Source organism: Exophiala mesophila (genome assembly GCF_000836275.1).
Source record: "Exophiala mesophila strain CBS 40295 unplaced genomic scaffold supercont1.3, whole genome shotgun sequence".
NCBI classification, from domain to species: domain Eukaryota; kingdom Fungi; phylum Ascomycota; class Eurotiomycetes; order Chaetothyriales; family Herpotrichiellaceae; genus Exophiala; species Exophiala mesophila.
Window position 1 is genome coordinate 3,809,460 of NW_015622506.1, and position 22,635 is coordinate 3,832,094.

The 22,635-nt window shown below is 50.5% G+C and overlaps 5 protein-coding genes across 5 annotated transcripts; 3 read left to right on the top strand and 2 right to left on the bottom strand.

Moving 5' to 3' along the window:
* Positions 1 to 168: 168 nt before the first annotated feature.
* PV10_04885 (uncharacterized protein) lies at positions 169 to 1,471 on the bottom strand. The gene is made up of 2 exons (XM_016369476.1): positions 1,211 to 1,471; positions 169 to 1,153 (listed from the first exon to the last, which is right to left on the bottom strand). Exons 1-2 carry the CDS (start codon positions 1,246 to 1,248, stop codon positions 442 to 444), a joined length of 750 nt encoding a protein of 249 aa, XP_016225264.1. The 5' UTR covers positions 1,249 to 1,471; the 3' UTR covers positions 169 to 441.
* Positions 1,472 to 1,752: 281 nt separating this feature from the next.
* PV10_04886 (uncharacterized protein) lies at positions 1,753 to 5,591 on the bottom strand. The gene has a single exon (XM_016369477.1). The coding sequence runs from the start codon at positions 5,390 to 5,392 to the stop codon at positions 1,886 to 1,888; it is 3,507 nt and encodes a 1,168-aa protein (XP_016225265.1). The 5' UTR covers positions 5,393 to 5,591; the 3' UTR covers positions 1,753 to 1,885.
* Positions 5,592 to 6,778: 1,187 nt separating this feature from the next.
* On the top strand, positions 6,779 to 14,071 carry PV10_04887 (protein pyrABCN). Its single transcript, XM_016369478.1, has one exon. The coding sequence runs from the start codon at positions 6,898 to 6,900 to the stop codon at positions 13,780 to 13,782; it is 6,885 nt and encodes a 2,294-aa protein (XP_016225266.1). The 5' UTR covers positions 6,779 to 6,897; the 3' UTR covers positions 13,783 to 14,071.
* Positions 14,072 to 15,113: 1,042 nt separating this feature from the next.
* On the top strand, positions 15,114 to 17,079 carry PV10_04888 (uncharacterized protein). The gene has a single exon (XM_016369479.1). It carries the CDS (start codon positions 15,262 to 15,264, stop codon positions 16,546 to 16,548), a length of 1,287 nt encoding a protein of 428 aa, XP_016225267.1. The 5' UTR covers positions 15,114 to 15,261; the 3' UTR covers positions 16,549 to 17,079.
* Positions 17,080 to 18,485: 1,406 nt separating this feature from the next.
* Positions 18,486 to 22,601, top strand: PV10_04889 (uncharacterized protein). The gene is made up of 2 exons (XM_016369480.1): positions 18,486 to 19,305; positions 19,358 to 22,601. Exons 1-2 carry the CDS (start codon positions 18,907 to 18,909, stop codon positions 22,385 to 22,387), a joined length of 3,429 nt encoding a protein of 1,142 aa, XP_016225268.1. The 5' UTR covers positions 18,486 to 18,906; the 3' UTR covers positions 22,388 to 22,601.
* Positions 22,602 to 22,635: the final 34 nt, after the last annotated feature.

Genomic DNA, 22,635 nt, shown 5'->3' on the forward strand with positions numbered 1-22,635 from the left:
AGCCGCCCGCGAGCCTAAGCCTGTCCTCGCCGTTATAGGACCTGAGAATGTTGATATATATAATATATACATATGTATATATATTTAGAGCGCGTGAGAACTGAGAACCGAGAACTGAGAGTGAGAAAGAGTGAGTATAGATATTTATATTTCTAGGGTCAAACGGAGGTGAGAGAAGATCGAGTCACAAGAAGCAATGATTGCAGTGAGTTTGACTCCTCTGGTGCTGGTGACTCTAGTGACATGGCTGACTCCAGCAACTCCTTTGACTGAAAACTAGTTTGACACTGACTCCTCTCTAAGCACTCGTGATTCGATGGCTGAGGTACGAATATCACGGAACTCCTGCTCCAACTGTACTATGTATATAAAATACAACAGGAAGGCCAAAAATGAAACGCCAAACCCGCGCTGGTTGTTAAAATCTTGTGTATGCCCCTTTCAACCAATACATTTGCCCCAGGCAGGCAGACCGCACCCAAAGCCAACGAACAGATAGATCAGAAACACCACTACCACCACCAGTAAAACCATCAGACGCACGTTCTTCCACCACATCTGCCTCCTCAGACCCCTGCTGCGAACTCGGAAATCTCGTGCACTACCACCAAGCCTATCTGTTTTATCTACTAGGAGATCGATTCTCTCTCCTCTCTCTAGCACTCTCTCGATGTTCTCCGTCATGATGTCCTTGACGCTGTCAATCTCCTTTCGTGCATTGGCCAATGCGTCGTTGGGGGGAGCGGTGTTGTATTGCTGAAGCATGGCCTTGAGTGTAGCATTGAAGGCGGCTGCTCCATATGCCGGAAGGCTCATAAACTCGGTCGTTTCGGGCTTGAACTGCCCTAGGAACTTCTTCTTGAGTTCAAGCAGAAAGGCAAATGGTATCCGTCTTCCCAATTCCGTCTGAGCAACCACCAAGTATGTCAGTGCCGCATGGCTCGACAGTTGTTCATCGGGGCTGTTGGAGGTTGATGACGGTGAATCCGCAATGTAATGGACAAACAGGCGATCATGGGTATAAGTGAGTTTGGCGGGAGTGGAGTGTGATATCTTGGGAAGAATGACAGAGGCGAGAGATGATGCTGATGTAGAGGAGGTCCCAGGTGAGGTATGCTCGGTCAGGATGGTGGTGCCGTGTGCAATACATGCACTAGAATATGTAGTCAGTCGCTTTGGTTCTCGTAGATGATCTGATGCCACCACTTACTAGAGCAGCTGGTGCGACTGATTAGAGCTGGACGCCATCGCAGCTTGTCTGGTGGGGAGATATTGTTAAGGGCTGTCGACAGTCTCCTCCTGGTCCTGACGGACAACACAACGAACAAATCAAGGTCCAATAGTCTGCTCGTAATGAATAGGTGTCTCTTGATTTCGTGGCAGTCAGTAATGGTGGTCAACGATCAACGAAACGTAAGAAAGAGTCTACTCCTTACGGCCTGGAGCCTGGGACCTGTGATCAACGATGCTGTTGTCAGGTGCTTTCTGGGTGGGAAGGCGAGAGTTGCGTCATTGTCGTCATACTACTCCGTACGTTTGATCCATGGTGGAACTAGCACGTGACTTGTCAAATGCTAGGACACGTGCAGGAATAGATTCGGTGAATCATAAAAGTTGTACCGCAGTCCTATCACTCTCTCACGTGCTTGGAACTCTAGAGACTGCTATACTCGTGAGAAGAAAATACATATAAGTAGGCTGCATAGGCAATTGGTGACTCTGACAAACCCAGATAAAACTCAATCCATGATTGCTTGCTAAGGATTCAAATATGCCTTCCTGCTTTACAAAGACCCGACGCAGCACTGAGGGTATCATCGTATACTGACACAGATTCCCAAGGACCAATGATCCCCGTGTCCCCCTCCTCTCTTTATCAATGCCTCTACTCACCCTGTCTGTCTTCCCCCTCAACCGACCTTGTGGTATCATTCTGTTCTCCGTCCAGCCCCTTCTCAACGCCATCTTTTGTGGCCGCCGTCCCATCTCGGTCCGGATCCACGTTTTCTTTGTTTCCAGCCGTCGACGGCCTATCCCGTTCCTTCTCCTTTCTCTTTTCTTTGGTCACCATCGCCGCCGGTCGTGCTGCTCGACCCCGACTGCGGCTTCTACTCGGATCATTTCTCATCGACTCCCTCATCTCATGGATCACTTCTCGAAAGCCTTCTTCCAGCGTGTTCATCCGAGCCATCATGATCTTGGTAAACATTTGCTGCTCATCGTTCTTGGCCTTATCCTTGCCATGCCGGGTACCAGCTCCACCGTGGCCTAACTGTGACGCGAACGACGCAGGTAGTGCCCCGATAAATCCTCCTCCTAGGGCTCTGTTGTCACCGATGTCAGACACTAAATCCATCTCGAGCGATGGCCTTCGTTGGGGTGTGGGTCGACTTCGTCCATCGATCAGTGCAGCAAAATTGGGCGTCGATCGGAAGGCCGGATTCTCCTGGTTGGCCATGATTGGCCGCATCCGTGTCGGCCCTGGTCCTTGTCGCTTTGGTGTGCGATGACCGGCCGCGTTCGAGCCTTGCTTGGATATCGGGGTTCGAGTACCCGACGCCTGTCCTGACACTTGCAAGGTTGTTTCCCCTCTCGACGAGTTCTCCGTTCCTGAATCCGTTGTTGCAGGCTTGAAAATCATTGTCGCCGTTGACGCGTTCCGCGAATGCTGCCGAGGACGGCGTTGAGGGGATTCTTGCATCGGCGAGGTCGCACCGGATTTGGTCTTCGTTTTTGCTGTCCTCGCTTTCGTCATGGCCAGTCCGGGCAATGAACTTCTTGGAGACTTTCGATTTGCAAAGTAGTCTTGATGAATGTCATCTCGAGTGTTTTGATCCACATCTGGGTCATGCCTGCCAGCTGATTTCTGGGAGAATGTCGCCGTCTCTGCTTCCTCTTCCAATTCGTCATTTGTAACAAGCTCGTCGTCGCCATCTGCATCTGTGCTATCTAATGTCTCCCCAAGAGGCGACGGAGTCGCAACATCCGTCACAGCTGGACCTGGCTGTGGTGACAAGAAATCGGTATGCGTCATAAAGTCGGCAGGGTCTGAAGCGATGGACATGGTGTTCCGAGAAAAGTCACGCGGCCGTGTAAACGGTCTCAATCTTGACCCTCGTCGAGGGGTCACCTCTCTTCCTTCCAGCACAACACTAGCCGCTCTGTCGTGGTCACCCGGTGAGCTAGCCATCTCCTCCCCGATTCCTTTCATCCAGGATTTGACTACATTGCTTGTCTTGCGTCTGTTGCGACTGTGTTGGGCACTGCGCATCGTGCTGTCAAAGGGCTGTCGAAAGACTTCTTCCAGAGCCATATCCTGTCGGAATGTTGCAATCGAAGGAGCTCTGTTCAAACGAGTCAACTTCGTAGTAGTATGTGTTCTTTTGGGTCTCCCCCGCCGCTCCACCAGGTCGATGCTGTCAAAGATAGTCGCTTGCAAGATCGTTTTCTCATAAAGGTAGATGATGAATAGCAGAGGAAAGTGGGTTACTTTGATCATGGTGCGATTGAGCTTGACATACTGCCGAAAGGTCAAGAAGTATCTGGTAGGTACCAACGTCCATTGAACGATGTTTGTAGGCGCGACGTAGGAAAATAGCGCGTCCGACTTGACATGCGAGATGGTGTTGACCGCGAACAGGAACTGATGCTCTTCGTGAGCATTTCTTACAATAGCCATGAACGAATTAGTCAGGACAGTGACCAGGATCGTGACAACAAGGAAATGACAAATGAACAGGAACAAGGTCAAGATGAACTTGCCCAAGGCATTGTAGCGGTCCCATCGATCCCAGGCCGCTGGCGTGAATCCCATGACCATCTGCAAGAGTGCATATGCCACCGAGCTGGGCGTGTCAACTCCATCATTGCCAAAAGAGAGCGTGAGTGCCACGAAGAACCCGCTACAGCTGATCAGGATCAAAAGTGACACGGCGACGAGGTCTGCAGCCATGTAGCGGAAGGCGATCAGCAGAGGAGAAAAGTACCGATAGTGATCCAGAACTGAGAACAGCCGAGGAAACAGCAGGATGGCGTCGGCGGCCAAGATGTCATACGCCAAATTGGCCACAGTGTGTTTCCTGACATCAGGCATAAGGATGCCGTAGACGCGCAAGGCAAGATGAATGAGCAGGACAAGGAGAATGCCCAAATCAAATGTGTTCCAGAAACTCGCAAGGTACAGGCTGAAACCCTGTTCGTTGAAACCAACCACTTCGTCGAGCATGTAGCCAGCCGCCCAGAACCAGAAGAAAACCTCGAGCGGCGTGATTTCCAACGATCTCTGAACCAGGACTGCGACAAAGAGACTCAAGAGCACAGCAAATGACATGGTGGACAAGACGTTTCGATATCGAGGGACCCGCAACCTGGATAGCTTGAACAAAGAAGCGTCACGAGGATTATAAAGAGTCACGGCTCGCCGTACGGGCCCGTGATCAAGTGTGAAGTCACCTTTAGAGGACGGCCCCTGTGTCACGGTTCCATAGGTCCTGTGCTGTGGGACGACAGGCAACTTTCGATGCAGATTATCAGCGGCCGAGTGGAAAACAATGGTTCCTGCCCAAATGGCTTCCAGCTGTTTCACCACCAGAGGATGGGCGAGAAATCGTTTGGCCTGAGCACGAATCGCGACTTCGAAACAGGATATACGGGCAGGTCGTTGTGCGTGCTTACGGGAAGCGTCAGCACCACGGGGTCCTGGAACATTGGCAGAGTCCACCATGTCCAGGTAGCCCTGCAGAGGGTCGAAGTCGTAGGACAAGGCATCGATCAATTCCCTAGTGGAATGGTCTCGCAATAGCTTGATGGCGAGTAGCTCACAGATCATGGCTCGTGTGCTGTTGGTGCCGCTGTTGCCCACTGAATCGGCGGCTTCTTTGGTGTATTGCAAGCAGTTGGACAACAAGGCGTACTCTGTGGCAGGATTCAAGTGATTTCGGCGCACCTCCTGCTCGATGGGCTTGACAAGAAATTGTGAGACTTGCGGCGACCTGAGCTGCTCCCATGTCAAGACAGTATCACATTTCGAACTCACCAACGTGCGGATGGCATGAGTCAAGGCGTAGGTCGGGACGGAGTCGAGACGTGCGGCTGAAAAGATAGGGAGCAACGGGGCATTATCGTCCGGACCATCCTCGTCCGACTCGCTCACATCTTCGTCTTCATCCTCCATGTCATCCTCAATGGCATCATCCTCGTCTCCATCGCCCTCGGACTCCTCCTCTTCTGTAATCAAGTTATCATGCTCTTGATCTGACGATCTCCTCCTTCGACGTTGTGTGTTGGCCCTCGATACATCTGGTGATCGTGCTGAAGGGGCATAAGAGGTCGAGAAAGGTGAGTGATCACGTCGACGCTTGTTGCGAACTGGACGGAGGAGAGATGAAAACATTGGTCTGTCCAGAACGACGTGGAGTAGAACCACCGGGGGAGAAGGATATGTCGATTTGATCGAGAAAACAAACGCGCTTTCTACATGCCCTCATGGATCAAGGGTTTCAAGGAGATAGCATGGAAAGGGAATAGGGCCGTAGAATCAACCTGCGACATAGTAAAGAAATCCTATAGAAATAAAAGATGGGAGATTCACTGGTGTTGATTGAAGTGGGAGACCAAAACACGGCAGGAGATCGCAGAAGTCGTGCGCGTGAGAAAAGTGGGTATGGGGCATGGATCAAAGATCGTCAGTGCCCACCCAGTTGCCATCTGACTCGAATAGTATCGAATATCGGTCAAGAGTGCAGCCAACCCAGACTCACCGTATCCATGTAGGAGATGCGTCTGTCAGAAGGCAAAGGGCCATTGCCAGGAAAACATCTCCTGTAGTAGTTGGTGGAATGCGCTGATGGAGGGTGGATGGGTGACATCAAAGGCCGTTTGTGCACGGAGACAACTGGTGACAGGCAGGTTCTGAAGGATCGAGATTGGCTATTTGACAGGCCAGCTGCACCTTGGGGGCACTTATGCAATCCCAAGATCCAAGCGAACTTACTTAGCCGTGCAGCCTGCAGCTTGCAGCGTGGGGAACCCAGATCGCCCAAGCTTCCATTGTTCAGGTGCCACAGGTGGGTGAGCACCCACGGCATCCATCGATGGCGCCTCATCCTGTCTACGTCTACCTCATGCGGGTCATATTTACTGTGGGGGATCTGAACGTCTAAAAAGGAGATGTAGATTGTAGTGGCGTTGACTTGGTTTTGATATACACTACTCTTGATGTCCTCTAGACTACGGGATCCCGTCACGGGGAAGATCAGGAGAAATTGTAGCTTTCTTCAAGTCTGTGTGAACTCTCTCCCACTCCTTCGCCTATAAGGATGAATTCTCCGGGCGACCTTGGCACTCCCTTGGTCCAGGGAACCCTCGATCTTCGCGGTAGTGGCGGTCAAAACTAGCGACAAGATGCCTGAAGATAGGAAAGTACGACCAAAGACTGCCTAACTTGATTCTTGAATATGCATGTGACATCCACCACGCCTTTAGCCACACCAGGTGCACTTCATCTTCCGTGGTACCAAGACTCGACACTTCACAGCCCTAATTACCTAATATGTAAAGTATGAACAATAGTAGGTAACGAATGGGCAGGTACGCGTACCACGCGTGCCATTCCAGGCCCTCGGCCCCTTCCCGCATTGCCCGTCACTAAACACTGTAATGCTCCGCTCCAGTGCGAGGATCTTCTGGACCCGTAAAAAAAAGGAAAGTCTTGGCATCAAAAAAGTTCTCAGCACTCCTCACAACATCTGTGCTTCACCATCAACATCATTGTTTCTTACCTCTTGTCGCCCTTGCTTCCATCTTATCTTTGGGAATCTAACCTTGACCAAAATCGGGTAAATGATTCCCTGACCTTGCAGCCTGCTCAACGGGCGGCAATTCACTCTTTTGTCTACCATGTCGAGATCGACACCCCTCCAAAATGACGGCCGGCCGCTTTCTAGCGGCGGCGCCTTGCCTCAGAGCCCTTCAGTCGCTGCCTCAGTGGGACTGAGCAACGCCACTGACTATGTGTTATCGTCCACGCCCGTCGGTGCCTCGGCTAATTCCCTAAATCCAATCGCTACAGCCCACGCTCTCAAGGATGAGCAGAAATCCATCTACCTAGAACTTCAGGATGGCCAGGTGTTCCATGGCATCAGCTTTGGAGCCGAGAAAAGCATCTCCGGCGAACTTGTCTTCCAAACCGGCATGGTCGGTTATCCTGAATCTATCACCGATCCTTCGTACCGCGGTCAAATCCTAGTCATCACATTCCCGCTGGTTGGTAATTACGGAGTCCCCTCCAGAGAAACCCTGGATGAGCTACTTGGTGATCTTCCCAAGCATTTCGAGTCCAACCAGATCCATGTCGCAGGTCTTGTTGTTGCCTCCTATGCCGGAGAGACCTATTCACACTACCTTGCAACCTCTTCTCTAGGATCTTGGCTGAAGGAACAGAATGTTCCTGCCATGTTCGGCGTCGACACCCGCGCGCTGACAAAGATAATCAGAGAAGAAGGCAGCATGCTGGGAAGAATGTTGCACGCCAGGTCTTCTCCCCCAACTACTCTGACCAATGGCACCAGGTCCAACTCTGCAACTCCCGACATTCTTTCTGGACCACTTAGCTGGAGGGACCAGGTCGAGGAGGTCGAATGGCATGATCAAAACAAGCGGAATCTTGTTTCAGAAGTCTCTGTCAAAGAGCCTCGACTCATTTCCCCTCCAGCATCCAAAGTCTTGTCCCATCCTTCCGGAAGACCTGTTCGAGTTGTGGTGGTCGACGTTGGCCTGAAATACAACCAACTTCGTTGTCTCCTCTCCAGGGGAGTAGAGGTCCTAATCGTGCCCTGGGATTACAATTTCCCTAAGCTCGCCGGGAAAGATTACGATGGTTTGTTCATTTCCAACGGTCCCGGTGATCCAGCAACACTCGCACCTACAGTCTCCCATATTGCCGAAGCTCTAAAGGAAGCCAGAACACCCATTTTTGGCATCTGTCTTGGTCATCAGCTGCTCGCCCGCGCCACAGGCGCCGAAACCCTCAAAATGAAGTTCGGTAATCGTGGCCACAACATCCCTTGTACAAACCTGTTGTCCGGTCGGTGCTACATCACATCTCAAAATCACGGTTTTGCCGTCGATTCCATGACCCTCAAAGATGGCTGGGAGGAATTATTCGTCAACGCAAATGATGGCAGCAATGAAGGCATTCGACATACTTCACGCCCATATTTCAGCGTTCAATTTCACCCTGAGTCTACGCCGGGCCCTCGGGATACCGAGTTCCTGTTCGATGTATTCATCGATGCCATCATGAAGAGTGTTGCTTCGGCTGCCGCCTTGACCATTCCAGTCACCTTCCCAGGTGGCGCCATTGATGACAATGATCTAGCCCATCCGAGGGTCAAGGTTAAGAAGGTGCTTGTGCTCGGAAGTGGTGGTCTCAGCATTGGTCAAGCCGGCGAGTTCGACTATTCTGGCAGTCAGGCCATCAAAGCTTTGAAACAAGAGGGTATCTACACCGTCTTGATCAACCCCAACATCGCAACCATCCAGACTTCGAAGGGTCTGGCGGACAAAGTCTACTTCCTCCCGGTGAATGCCGACTTTGTGCGAAAGGTGATCAAGCATGAGAGGCCAGACGGTATCTACTGTACATTCGGTGGCCAGACAGCTTTGCAGGTTGGAATTCAGCTCAAGGACGAGTTCGAAGGCCTTGGAGTTCGTGTCCTTGGAACCCCGATCGACACCATCATCACCACTGAAGATCGTGAGCTCTTTGCAAGAAGTATGGAGTCGATTGGCGAAAAGTGTGCCAAGTCTGCCTCTGCCTCAAGCATTGATGAAGCCATGCGAGTCGTGCAAGACATCGGATTCCCTGTCATCGTCCGAGCTGCTTACGCCCTCGGTGGCTTGGGTAGTGGCTTTGCTGAAGACCCTACTCAACTTCGAGAACTCTGCACAAAAGCATTCGCCGCCAGTCCTCAAGTCTTGATTGAACGAAGCATGAAGGGGTGGAAGGAAATCGAATACGAGGTTGTCCGTGATGCACGTGACAACTGTATCACGGTTTGCAATATGGAGAACTTTGATCCTCTGGGAATCCACACTGGCGACTCGATTGTCGTTGCGCCCTCTCAGACGCTTTCTGATGAAGACTACAACATGCTGCGAACCACCGCAGTCAACGTCATTCGTCACCTGGGCGTCGTCGGCGAGTGTAATATTCAATACGCCCTCAACCCGTTCTCCAAGGAGTATTGTATCATCGAGGTCAATGCCAGATTGTCACGTTCGTCCGCTTTGGCCTCAAAAGCGACCGGATACCCCTTAGCCTTCATTGCAGCCAAACTTGGTCTAGGCATTCCCCTGAACGAAATTTCGAACTCTGTCACTAAAAAGACTTGTGCTTGTTTCGAGCCTTCGCTCGACTATGTCGTTGTCAAGATTCCACGATGGGATTTGAAGAAATTCACCCGCGTGTCTACTCAGCTTGGATCTTCTATGAAGAGTGTTGGTGAAGTCATGGCAATCGGTAGAACATTCGAAGAAGCCATTCAGAAGGCTATTCGCTCCGTCGACTTCCACAATCTCGGGTTTTCAGACATCTCCAATCCACTTATGTCGGTTGATGATGAACTTCAGACCCCTTCTGACCAGAGAATGTTCGCCATTGCCAATGCCATGCATGCCGGATACTCTGTGGACAAGATCTGGGAGATGACCAAGATCGACAAATGGTTCTTGTCACGACTCAAGGGCTTGAGTGATTTTGCTAAACTCATGTCCACCTTTAACGCAACCACAGTCCCTCCCACCTTGGTTCGAGAGGCCAAGCAGTTGGGATTTTCCGATCGCCAGTTGGCCAGATGCTGGAACTCAAATGAACTCGCAGTGAGGCGCCTCAGAGCAGAGGCCGGCATTCATCCTATTGTCAAGCAAATTGATACCGTGGCTGCAGAGTTCCCTGCCTACACGAATTACCTCTACCTGACCTACAACGGTACCGAGAGCGATATCACCTTCGAGGACCATGGCGTCATGGTTCTCGGATCCGGTGTTTACCGTATTGGTTCTTCAGTTGAATTTGACTGGTGCTCAGTTCGAGCAATCCGCACCCTCCGAGAGCAAGGCTATAAGACAATAATGGCTAATTTTAATCCCGAGACCGTGTCCACTGATTATGATGAAGCAGACAGGCTGTATTTCGAGAACATCAATCTTGAAACAGTGTTGGACATCTATCAGCTTGAGTCGGCGAGTGGGGTGATTATTTCCATGGGAGGGCAGACCCCTAACAACATTGCACTGCCACTGCATAGACTGAACGTCAAAATCCTCGGCACTTCTCCAGAGATGATCGACTCGGCTGAGAACAGATACAAATTCTCCCGAATGCTTGACCGAATCGGTGTTGATCAGCCTGCTTGGAAGGAGCTGACCAGCATCGACGAAGCACTGGAATTTTGCAACAAAGTCAGATATCCAGTCTTGGTACGGCCGTCATATGTTCTCTCTGGAGCGGCAATGAACACAGTGTATTCCAAGGACGACCTGGCCAACTACTTGAATCAAGCAGTTGAGGTGTCGAGAGATCACCCAGTCGTCATTACCAAGTACATCGAGAATGCCAAGGAGATCGAGATGGACGCTGTTGCCAAAGACGGTGTCATGGTTGGCCACTTTATCTCCGAGCATGTCGAAAATGCTGGTGTGCATTCTGGAGATGCGACGTTAATCTGCCCACCTCAAGATCTTGAACCAGAAACCATTGCAAGAATTGAGGAGGCCACTCGCAAAATCGGAAACGCTCTGAACGTCACTGGTCCGTACAACATTCAATTCATTGCAAAGGATAACGAGATCAAGGTCATTGAGTGCAATGTTCGTGCCTCGAGGTCCTTCCCGTTCGTATCGAAAGTCATGGGATTGGACTTGATCGAACTGGCCACCAAGGTGATTATGGACAAGCCGATTGTGCCATACCCGCCTTTGAACATTCCTGCGGGCTACGTCGGTGTCAAAGCACCTCAATTCTCATTCTCTCGTTTGTCTGGTGCCGATCCCGTCTTGGGCGTGGAGATGGCCTCGACTGGAGAAGTGGCATCTTTTGGCCGTGATCGTTACGAAGCCTACATCAAAGCCACCATCTCCACCGGCTTTAAGCTTCCCGAGAAGAACATTTTGCTTTCGATCGGTTCATTCAAGGATAAGATGGAAATGCTTCCATCAGTACGCAAGCTCCACGAGATGGGCTACAATCTTTTTGCAACTGCCGGAACCGCAGACTTCCTTGAGGAACACGGAGTAAAAGTCAAATTCCTGGAGGTCCTTGGAAGCGAAGACAAAGACCAGAAGTCGGAGTACTCTTTAACGCAGCATCTGGCCAACAACAAGATTGATCTGTACATCAATCTCCCCTCGAGTAACAGATTCAGGAGACCGGCCAACTACATGAGCAAGGGTTATCGCACTCGACGTATGGCCGTGGATTACCAGACCCCGCTGATAACAAACGTCAAGATTGCTAAGATTTTGATCGAAGCTCTTGCCAGACATTACGATCTAAACATTCGTGAGATTGACTTTCAGACTAGCCATCGGACAGTGGTCATTCCAGGCCTCATCAACATTGCAGCTTTCGTTCCTGGTGTGGCCGAGCGAGATTCTCACGATTTCTCTCTTGTGAGCAAAGCATCTGTTGCGGCCGGTTTCAGCATGATCCGAATCATGCCAGTTGGAGTCCACAGTGCCGTTACTGATGCTCGAACACTCAAGATTGCACAAGCCAATGCAATCCACTGCGCCTATGGCGATTTCAATCTCTCTGTAGCAGCTACCAACACTAACGCCGATCAAATTGTTCATGTCAAAGGTGACGTTGGATCGCTGTTCATCTTGTTCAATCACTTGTCTGGCAACATCAACAAAGTCGCAACAGTGAGCTCCCACTTCGGCACATGGCCAACATACAAGCCAATCGTCACCGATGCCAAAGCAACAGATCTCGCGTCCATTCTGCTTCTGGCCAGCTTGCATGACAGAAAGGTACACGTCATGAATGTCACCTCCAAAGACGACATCAGCCTGATTGCCCTCGCCAAAGAAAAGGGCTTGAAAGTCACATGTGATGTGTCTGTCTACAGTCTTTTCTTATCACAGTCCGAGTACCCTCAATGTCTGGCCCTACCAACGGCCAAGGATCAAGAAGCTCTCTGGGACCACGTCGCGATTATCGATGTCTTCTCGATTGGCAGTCTCCCATACCAGATTGCGGGTGAAAATGCCGTGCCTACAGTTGGCATCGCGGATGCACTCCCCCTTCTCCTGACGGCTGTTGCTGAAGGAAGACTGACCCTGGACGATGTTACCAGACGCCTTTACGATAATCCAAAGGCGATCTTTGAACTCCATGATCAGAACACAACCTCTGTCGAGATTGATATCGACCGACCATATGTTCTCCAGGCCGGGCCTGTCTGGTCGCCAGTTGTTGGAAAGACTTTACGAGGTGCGGTTTCAAGAGTGGTATTCCAGGGGAAAACCGTATGCCTCGATGGCGAAGTCTTGCTTGATACGCCACAGGGAGCAGACATGTCATCGCATTTGCTGCATCCAATGTCACCAGTGCAGGGAGCTTCCTCATCACCAATCATTCGGGCACAGGAAAGCAATCTTGATCGCCGGTCATCAATTCTAGAAACTGCTACCTCGCCTCGTATGCCACTCCCCAGCAGAAGCAGGCCAATCACGAGGACCAGGAATATGGACGAGGTGCTGGAGTCCAACAGCCCTATCCTGCCAAGTGCCGTATTTCAACAACCCACGGCGCCATCAACCATATCCCCATCCCTACTTTCTCTATTGGCTTCTTCGCCTTTCAAGAACAGACACGTCTTGTCGGTCAACCAGTACACTCGACAAGACCTTCATATCTTGTTCACAGTTGCTCAAGAAATGCGACTCGGCGTTCAGCGTCAGGGTATCTTACCCATTCTTCCATCACGAGTTTTATGCACAATGTTCTACGAACCAAGCACGCGAACCTCGTCATCGTTTGATGCAGCCATGCAGCGTCTAGGTGGCCGGACAATTGCCATCAACACTGACCTTTCGAGTACTCAGAAGGGAGAAAGTCTTCAAGACAGTATTCGAACATTGGGATGTTATGGTGACGCGGTGGTTCTCCGTCATCCTGATAATGAGTCTGCGGCCATTGCTGCCAAATTTTCTCCAGTGCCAATCATTAATGGTGGCAATGGCAGCCGCGAACACCCTACTCAGGCTTTCCTGGATCTGTTCACTATCCGGGAGGAGCTCGGAACCGTGACTGGACTTACAGTGACATTTACTGGTGATCTCAAGTACGGCCGAACCGTCCATTCACTCGTGAAGCTTCTTCAATACTACGAAGTCCGGATCAATCTGGTGTCGCCAAAAGCCCTTGCTTTGCCCGCCGAAGTTCGAGACCAAATTGTGGCCAACAACATGCTCGGCGTCGAGTCCGAATCGCTCACGCCAGAGATTGTTGCTAAGAGCGACGTCCTCTACTGCACCAGAGTGCAGAAAGAACGATTCCCATCTCTGGAAGAATACGAGCGGCTCAAGGATAGTCTGATTGTGGATAACAGTGTTCTCAAATACGCCAAGTCCAGCATGGTAGTGATGCATCCACTACCCCGCAACCGGGAAATCAGTGAGGAAGTGGACTTTGACCAACGAGCAGCATATTTTAGACAGATGCGATATGGGTTGTACACAAGGATGGCTCTCCTGGCCTTGGTGCTTTCGCACTAGAGCAAGATCGAGATGGAAAGACAAAAGTGTGCATAGAATTTGCGAAATGCCTTGGGTCTGGCTGTCAGATTGTTGTTTTCGGCAAAGGTTGAAATTCGTCGTTGAATGTTGCCTCAGATCAAAAGTATATAGAGCATGTTTTAGTTTATGGATAGCAAAGCTGCCGTACTTAAATAGTATGGATTGCTTACGAGTGATGCGACTACGAGTAGTTTGTACAAGGCCTTGTATGGTCAGACGGCGGAGATGTAGACAGAATTATTCTGTCACCTGTAACAATATGATTTGCACGTTGTTCTCACTTGAAGTCCGTAATGATTTTGTGTTCTGATCGATGACATGGACTTTTGTGCAATGCGACAGTGTCTCACGGGTGGGGCATAAAGCCTGAAACACCCGCCTCATGTTTATTGGGCCAATATTGTATGTGAAGCTAAAGTCCCACAAATCCTTGACGGCTCAGCCGAAAGGCTTACGAAAAGGTCTCTGATTACGTGTAACAGGTTCATGTACCTTGCCTCATTGCCTGAGAGACCACTTTAGAGACCACTTTTGAAACTGCTATGTTGGACGAGATCGGTCAATACTAGGCAAAAGACTGGGAAAATAGCTTATGGCTTCTCTTGACATGGCGACTGCAACACCACTCGGAGATGCAGAGTGCCACATGTCATCCTCTCAAAAGTGAACCTCAAAGCCCAGACTAGTCTTAGACATCAGCAAGACAGAGTCCATAGAAGGTTTCGAGGGCTGGTCATTCTCCAAAGTCCACGCATCAGACACCGGCCACATGCCAGCTCCACAATGGAGGTGGAATGACGAATCGGACTTGTTTGGGGCAGTACTTTGCAGCATTCGCAATGCTCTTTTTTTAAACAATACGGAGTACTCAAGACAGCGGGGGAGATGATTCGACGACCAAATGAAAAGAAGGTGGTTGTCCTGCATACGAGTTAGCTTTGTTTATAGCTTCCAAGTTGGATTAGACCCTGGGTGGTTGGGGCCTCACGGACCAATGACAGACAAGTAAAAGGCTTGGTTGGTCTTGGCTTCCTAGCCAACTTCAACGCCATTTCATCCGGCCATCCATTATTTCTCGCTTCGCCCCATGCCACTTGCTGGAAACCGGATGGACACTTCTTCCCTGGCCAATCTAATGACGAATTCGTCGTTACCATTGATGTCAGCTCGTCTCCAGCAACGAGTTCTCCATCGTGATGGCTGGGGCAACGCAGCACGACATGCATCTTGGACTCGCCACCACTCATGGCTACACAGGTATATAGCCGCATTGAACATCTGGAGGTCTGTGTTTCCCTTTCTTCTTATCCATTCAGTCTTGTCAAGACAGAACGCTTTGATTCAAACACGTTCATCAGAGCAATCATAGCGCCATATCCCTTCTTTTGACCTACTTGCATTGACCACCTCCCCCCACTTGTAAACTTGACCTTTTACCCCGCTCGTTCCGTATAGAATATGCATTCTCGTTCCAAATCGGCTGTGGTTGTGGCGGCTGCTGGGCTCTCTACGTTGGCCAGTGCTCGACCTCAATCATGGCAGGACTGGTCGTCGACGACGACCACTACCACAGTACCTGAGGTGCCTGCTTCCAGTGTCTGGGAGGATTGGTCAACAACGACCACTACGACCACCGTTCCAGTTGTGCCTACCACTACGACAACTGAGAATTGGGAGGACTGGAGCACGACCACCACAACCACCGTGCCAGTCGTCCCTACCACTACGACAACTGGGAATTGGGAGGACTGGAGCACGACCACCACTACCACCGTGCCAGTTGTCCCTACCACTACGACAACTGGGCATTGGGAGGATTGGACCACCACCACCACCACCACCACCACAACTGTGCCAGTTGTCCCTACCACTACAACGACTGAGCATTGGGAGGATTGGACCACTACCACCACCACCACAACTGTGCCAGTTGTCCCCACCACTACGACAACCGAGCATTGGGAAGACTGGACCACCACTACCACCACCACAGTCCCCGTGGTTCCTACAACCACCTCAGAATCACACTGGGAGGATTGGACAACCACAACGACGACTGTTCCAGTGGTTCCTACCACCACCTCAGAAGCCCATTGGGTTGACTGGACAACTACTACCACAGTCCCTGTAGTCCCTACCACCACCACAGAAGCACAATGGGGTGATTGGACGACTACGACCACTGTCCCTGTCGTCCCTACCACTACCACAGAAGCACAATGGGTTGACTGGACGACTACGACCACTGTCCCGGTGGTCCCTACAACCACTTCTGAGGCCCACTGGGAGGACTGGACAACCACAGTTCCCGTAGTCCCTACAACTACCACCGAGGCTCAGTGGGCTGATTGGACCACTACTACCACCGTCCCTGTTGCTCCTACAACTACCACGGAAGTGCAGTGGGTTGACTGGACCACAACCACAGTTCCTGTGGCTCCCACGACCACTTCGGAAGCACACTGGGAAGATTGGACAACAACGACAACTCCCGTGCCAGTTGCTCCCACATCGGAAGTCTGGAATGATTGGTCATCCAGCTCTCTGGTGACTGTTGTGACCACCTCGTCCGTCCCCGTCGCCCCCATCACCACTTCTGTCAAGCCTACCACATCCATCAAGGCAAGTTCGACTTCGACTGTCCCGGCCGCGGTCAGTGCCTTCACCGGAGCTGCTTCCAAACAGACATCTGGAGCCGCCGCTGCTGTCATTGGCGCCGTTGTTGGCTTGGTGGCAATGCTATAGATCGATGAAAGGATGACCAACGCCGCCCGTTGAACCGTCACGTCCCTCGACCACCCCAAACCCTTCAGGATTGATTATCACCTCCATCTTCCCATCCACACAACCCTATCCACCCACCTCCTACCTTTTCATTACAATTTTCTTCTTTATTTTTACACTGAGAGGCATACTTACTAATTTTTAATACTTTGGGTTTTTTGTTATGAATTTTGACGCGATAATGTGGCACAACGAAAAACCGCTACAACACCAAGATCAAGACAAAGAACCACGCGACATATGGGGCACACGCTTGATGCATCGAAAAAGAAAGAACCACTACAACTAATACACGAAGACTGGAACCACGGTACAAAAGGATGAGCTGAGCATCAAATCAACAATGGATGGAATGAGTATGAAGGATGGAGTGCAGTTTAGGATTGATCTCTTGATTGCAGATGGGCCCTTGGCTGGCACCGTGATGGTAGATAGTATGATATTTAGAGAAATGATCAATGCAATGAATACAATGCAACGATTTCATCCCAATTTTCGAACAACTCCTTTGAACATGCCCCTGGCCTATGGGGAGAGCCTTATCACGTGCCGACATTTTAACAACCATATAGAACGAAGTACTTGTAACTCAAATTGAGGAATTTCGCTTTTATAGTTCTTTAGTCCATTTGAGTGTAAGTAACTAGTTACTCGATCGTTAGCGTATATTCACCGACGGCAGAAAAGACAAGACGGATATATATAGGCAACGACATTGAAAACAGGCCCAATGGTACGAGGTCCAACCCGACAGGTATGACGACGTGGAAGGATTTGGCTACAGAGAAGACTCGTGCGTGACCAACCAAACGGGAGCAGACGATCCAACAACCAGTCAATCGCAGAGAAGCAACACAAATGCAAGATATTACTCGTCCAGTACTTAGACTGGCCCTTAGGGCATGCGGTTGATTGTAGCACAATGCACGATGGGTGACAGATTGCTGCCAGGCTCGATGATAATATATGATGGCTCTCTGTGATACAGAGATGGGACGTCGGTCAGCCAGGGAAGAATCGGGCCAGGTACTGATGTATGTCCCTGACTTATTAGAGGAGTGGCCGATGCCAAGCATGAGGACCTGAAGTTGACTTCCGAGTCAAATAGAGAAAATCAATCTCGTTCAAGGTCCTCATTTTTCAAAGTGCTGGTCTGATGCAAAGTACTACTGGCCAAACGAAAAAGGAATGGGAGGTTGGACATGGATGGTAGGAAAGTTTCGGTGCGAAGATCAGACGTTGAAAGCGACACGACAACCCCAGTGTGGAGAACTCGTGGCACGGTGACACTGTGAAACGGTGGACGATGACAGTGGACGTTGAGGACAAATGGATGTTAGATCCGTTGACGTTGACGGCGTGGGATTTGTCGAGGCTGTCAATAATGGACAAACTAATTCACTACCGATGAAAGGCGGTGACGATGGAGGGGGAAAGTCAATCACTTTTTTTTTAATTGTAGATGCGCATGTTTGGCTGGCTGGCTCTGGGGTATTGTCGCTTAACTTAAGGGCGCCTCGGGCGATTTGATTGCCTACCAAACCACAAGAAGTGCCCGGAGATTTCTTGGCTTGCAGGTGGTAGGCATCGCATCGTGAAGTACAGTCCCTCTATCTCGAAACCGGGCATTTCCAACTCCAAAAATGCAACTTCAACTACAGCAAGCAATCAATGCTGAGTGAATTGAATTGAATTGCTTTCACTTGATTAGTGGAGCCATCAATTGATGACGTAGTGCAGATTAGAAAGCCCACGAAGCCCTATAGTATGATTGTCGATGAGTGGAATGGCGATATTGATGGGTCATCATGCGAGGTACTGCTTACCTACCTACTTAGGCACTTAGTAGTTTTAGTTTACCTACCGACTATTCAACTGAGGCTCGATAGGATCCTCGGGGCGTTTGGTCTGCCATGGTCTGCCATGCCTCGCCTAAGTGAGATCTAAGGATGCCCCTACCATCATCCATCGTCCATCGCCCACCGCCCACCGCCCTTCACCGTCACCTTCAACTGTTGGCTGCCGATAACGGCTTTGGCGTCGCCACAAACACGCACCCATCACCGCTACCCGTGCCTGGACCCCACGGGCAGCCAGCGGGTTGACCCTCACTGTCAGTCTGTCACTACGATTCAGTGCACACATTACACATTACGACTCCAACTGCGCCTGCATCTTTAACCTGCATCCGCACAGAGCACGACATTGTTCCCTCAGCCATTCTCATTCCCGTGTCCACACACACATTCCTCTTACCATCCCACCGTCTCACCTCCCGTCTCTTGTCTCTTCGTACTCAACTTTCTCCATTGGCTCTAGATGACCTTGCCCTTTCGTCTTGCTGGTCACTGGCTTCACCCCAAATCCGCCATCGTCCACGCCGCTCCTCGTTCTTCTTTCTTCAGCCGACCCAAACTCCGATCATCTCCACCAATGTCCTCTCTGCCATACCACCAACAGTCTCCTCCTCGACAATTCGCTACTGTCATGGGCTCGGTGAGGCGCATCGCCGACGAACTTGAGAAGCCAGATCTTGACGACCGATCATACCGAGTCATTGAACTGCCCAATAAATTGGAAGCCTTACTAGTACAAGATGCTCAGACAGACAAAGCAAGTGCCAGCCTCAATGTCAATGTCGGTAACTTCTCCGACGAAAATGACATGCCGGGCATGGCTCATGCCGTCGAGCATCTGCTGTTCATGGGCACAGAAAAGGTCAGGATCATCACTGCGCCTGCTCGCTGACTTGAGTGCTAACACCAACCAGTATCCTGTAGAGAACGAGTACAGTTCATTTCTCTCCTCCAACTCCGGCCATTCCAACGCATACACTGCCGCCACCCAGACCAACTACTTCTTCGAATGTGCCGCTACTTCAGAATCCAATGACAGCCCCAACGGCCTGGGAGCTTCTTCGCGCCAAAGTCCCTTGTATGGTGCTCTTGACCGCTTTGCTCAGTTCTTTGTCAAGCCGCTCTTCTTGGAGACCACTCTAGACCGAGAACTCAAGGCTGTCGATTCGGAAAACAAGAAGAACCTGCAAAGCGACGCATGGAGGCTATCCCAGCTGGCGAAATCTCTCTCCAATCCCTCCCACCCTTATCACCATTTCTCCACCGGAAACCTGCAGACTCTCAAGGAAGACCCCGAAAAGCGAGGTGTCAAGATCCGTGACGAATTCATTCGTTTCTATGACCGTCATTATTCCGCCAACCGCATGAAGCTCGTTGTCCTCGGCCGTGAGTCCCTCGACGACCTTGAGAAGTGGGTCGTCGAGCTCTTTTCCAACGTCCAGAACAAAAATCTCAGCCAGAATCGGTGGGACGGCATCGATATGTTGACAGAACAACAGCTGTCAACCCAAGTCTTTGCCAAACCCGTCATGGAATCGCGATCCTTGGAAATCAGCTTTCCTTGGCAAGATGAAGAAGACATGTATGAGACCCAGCCCGCCAGATACATTAGTCATTTGATCGGCCACGAGGGTCCCGGCAGCGTGCTCGCTTACCTTAAGGAGAGCGGCCTCGCCCAGACACTTTCTGCCGGCTATCATACAGTCTGTCCTGGCTCCGCCTTTTTCGAAATCGACATTGGCTTGACCCCCAAAGGTCTCGAAAGTTACCATGAAGTCGTCAAGATCGTCTTCAAATACATTGGAATGATGAAATCGAGTCCTCCCTTGGAATGGATGCATCAGGAAATGAAGAACATGGCCGATGTCGACTTCCGCTTCCGCCAGAAATCCCCTGCCAGTCGATTCACCAGTGGCACCAGCAGCGTTATGCAGAAAAACATGCCACGTAATTGGCTTTTGAGCAGCACCAGCAAATTCCGGAAGTTTGACGCCAAAGCCATTGTCCAAGCCATGCAGTTTCTCCGCCATGACAATTTTCGACTGATGGTTGTGTCTCGTGACTTCCCCGGCACCTGGGACCAGAAAGAGAAGTGGTATGGGACAGAATACAAGGTGGAAAAAGTCCCCTCAGAGGTCCTGGCTGATATCCAAACTGCTCTCACCGCTCCTGAGGTTAGCCCTATTCCAGATCTGCATCTTCCGCACAAGAACGAATTCATCCCCACCAAGCTCGACGTTGAAAAAATCGAGGTCAAAGAGCCAGCCAAGGCTCCTAAGCTCCTCCGAAACGACAGTTCCGTTCGCCTGTGGTGGAAGAAAGATGACACATTTTGGGTTCCCAAAGCCAATCTGAGCATCAAGCTCCGCAACCAAGTCACCTATGCCAATCCTTTGGATTATGTCAAATCATGCCTTTTTGTCGGCTTGGTCAGGGACGCCTTGTCTAGTTACTCGTACGACGCCGAAATTTCCGGACTGTCTTATGCCATCACTGCAAACATGCTAGGACTGGATCTTGGTGTCCACGGATACAACGACAAGATGGCCGTTCTTTTGGAAAAAATCCTGACAACACTGAAAGAAATTGAGATCCGAGAGGACCGTTTTGATGTCATCAAGGAACGTATGGCCCGCAAATACAAGAATTGGGGCTTTCAGCAGCCCTATTATCAGATTGGCGACTACACGAGATGGTTGTTGAATGAGAAATCGTGGATGAACGACTCATACGAGGTCGAGCTACCCCACATCACGGTGGAAGACATCAGGAGCTTCAAGCCACAACTGCTTCAACAGGCACACATTGAAATCCTGGCACACGGGAACTTGTACAAAGAAGAAGCAAAGAAGATTGCCAATCTAGTTGAGTCCATCCTCAAGCCACGACCACTGCCACCTTCGCAATGGCCCTTGCGAAGAAATATTATCATCCCCCCGGGAAGCAACTATGTCTACAAGCACACGTTGAGCGACCCAGCGAACGTCAATCACGCCATCGAGTATTATCTCGACATTGGACACGTGATGGACTTGCCTCTTCGATCGAAGCTTCAGCTCTTTGCACAGATCTGTGACGAACCTGCATTCGATCAGTTGAGAACAAAGGAACAGCTGGGATACGTCGTCTGGAGTAGTGTTCGTCCTGCTGCCGTCACCATGGGTTTCAGGGTCTTGATTCAGAGTGAAAGAACCCCGGATTACCTCGAAACCCGAATTAATGCCTTTTTGCTGAAAATCAAGACCATGCTAGACAGCATGTCGACCGAAGACTTTGAAGGCCACAAGCGAAGTCTGGTTAACAAACGACTGGAAAAGCTGAAGAATCTGGACTTTGAGACTAATCGCCTTTGGGCCTATATTGGCGGTGAATACCTCAACTTCGAGCAGGTTGACCAAGATGTGAGCAAGATCCGCGAGCTGACTAAGGAAGATATTCAAGAGTTCTACACTCACTATATTGACCCCCAATCGGCCACTCGAGCCAAACTTTCGGTGCATCTGGTGGCACAAGCCTCGTCGACACCACCAGAATTATCACCAGCAGAACAGAAAAGCCAGATGGTAGGCTTGATTAGCCAGGTACTTGGAACGGTCGGCGTCGACGTTGATGAAGCTGCTTTGTCGAAGGAGTTCGAAAATGTGGAACCCAGCAATCAACAAGCAGTTCTAGACTCGATCAAGACCTATGCCAGTCAATCGCTCCCAGATACCAAAGTGGACGAAGTCCTTGTCCAGATGAAAGAAGCAGTTCCTCAGGTCATGGTGGCTTTGAAGATCAAACCTCCCATGGCAGAGACTAATCAAGTCGAAGCTCCCGCTCAAATCCCCACGCCGATAATCATCGAAGATGCGTATCAATGGAAAGCAGGGTTGCAGGTCACTCAAGGACCGGTTGCAGTTTCGGACATCCGAGACTTCGAGGACCTCGAGTCAAAGTTATGAAGATGTGGCTGAAGGTGTGATTAGATTATATTGGATTTCAGGCTACGATGTCACCCGCCACCTGAACTGTAAGGTACCAAGCGAAGGCGCTGTCAAAGGACTATCATGTTGAATAGATCATCGGGGTAGAGATAGACACCTGCAAAGGGCAGTAGTTTATGCATTGGTACTGGACAATTAATAATATGGTAAGGAGATGTTTAAGAAGATGTTGTGCTTCAGAGTGGCACGAGTGGATGAGGCGTGCC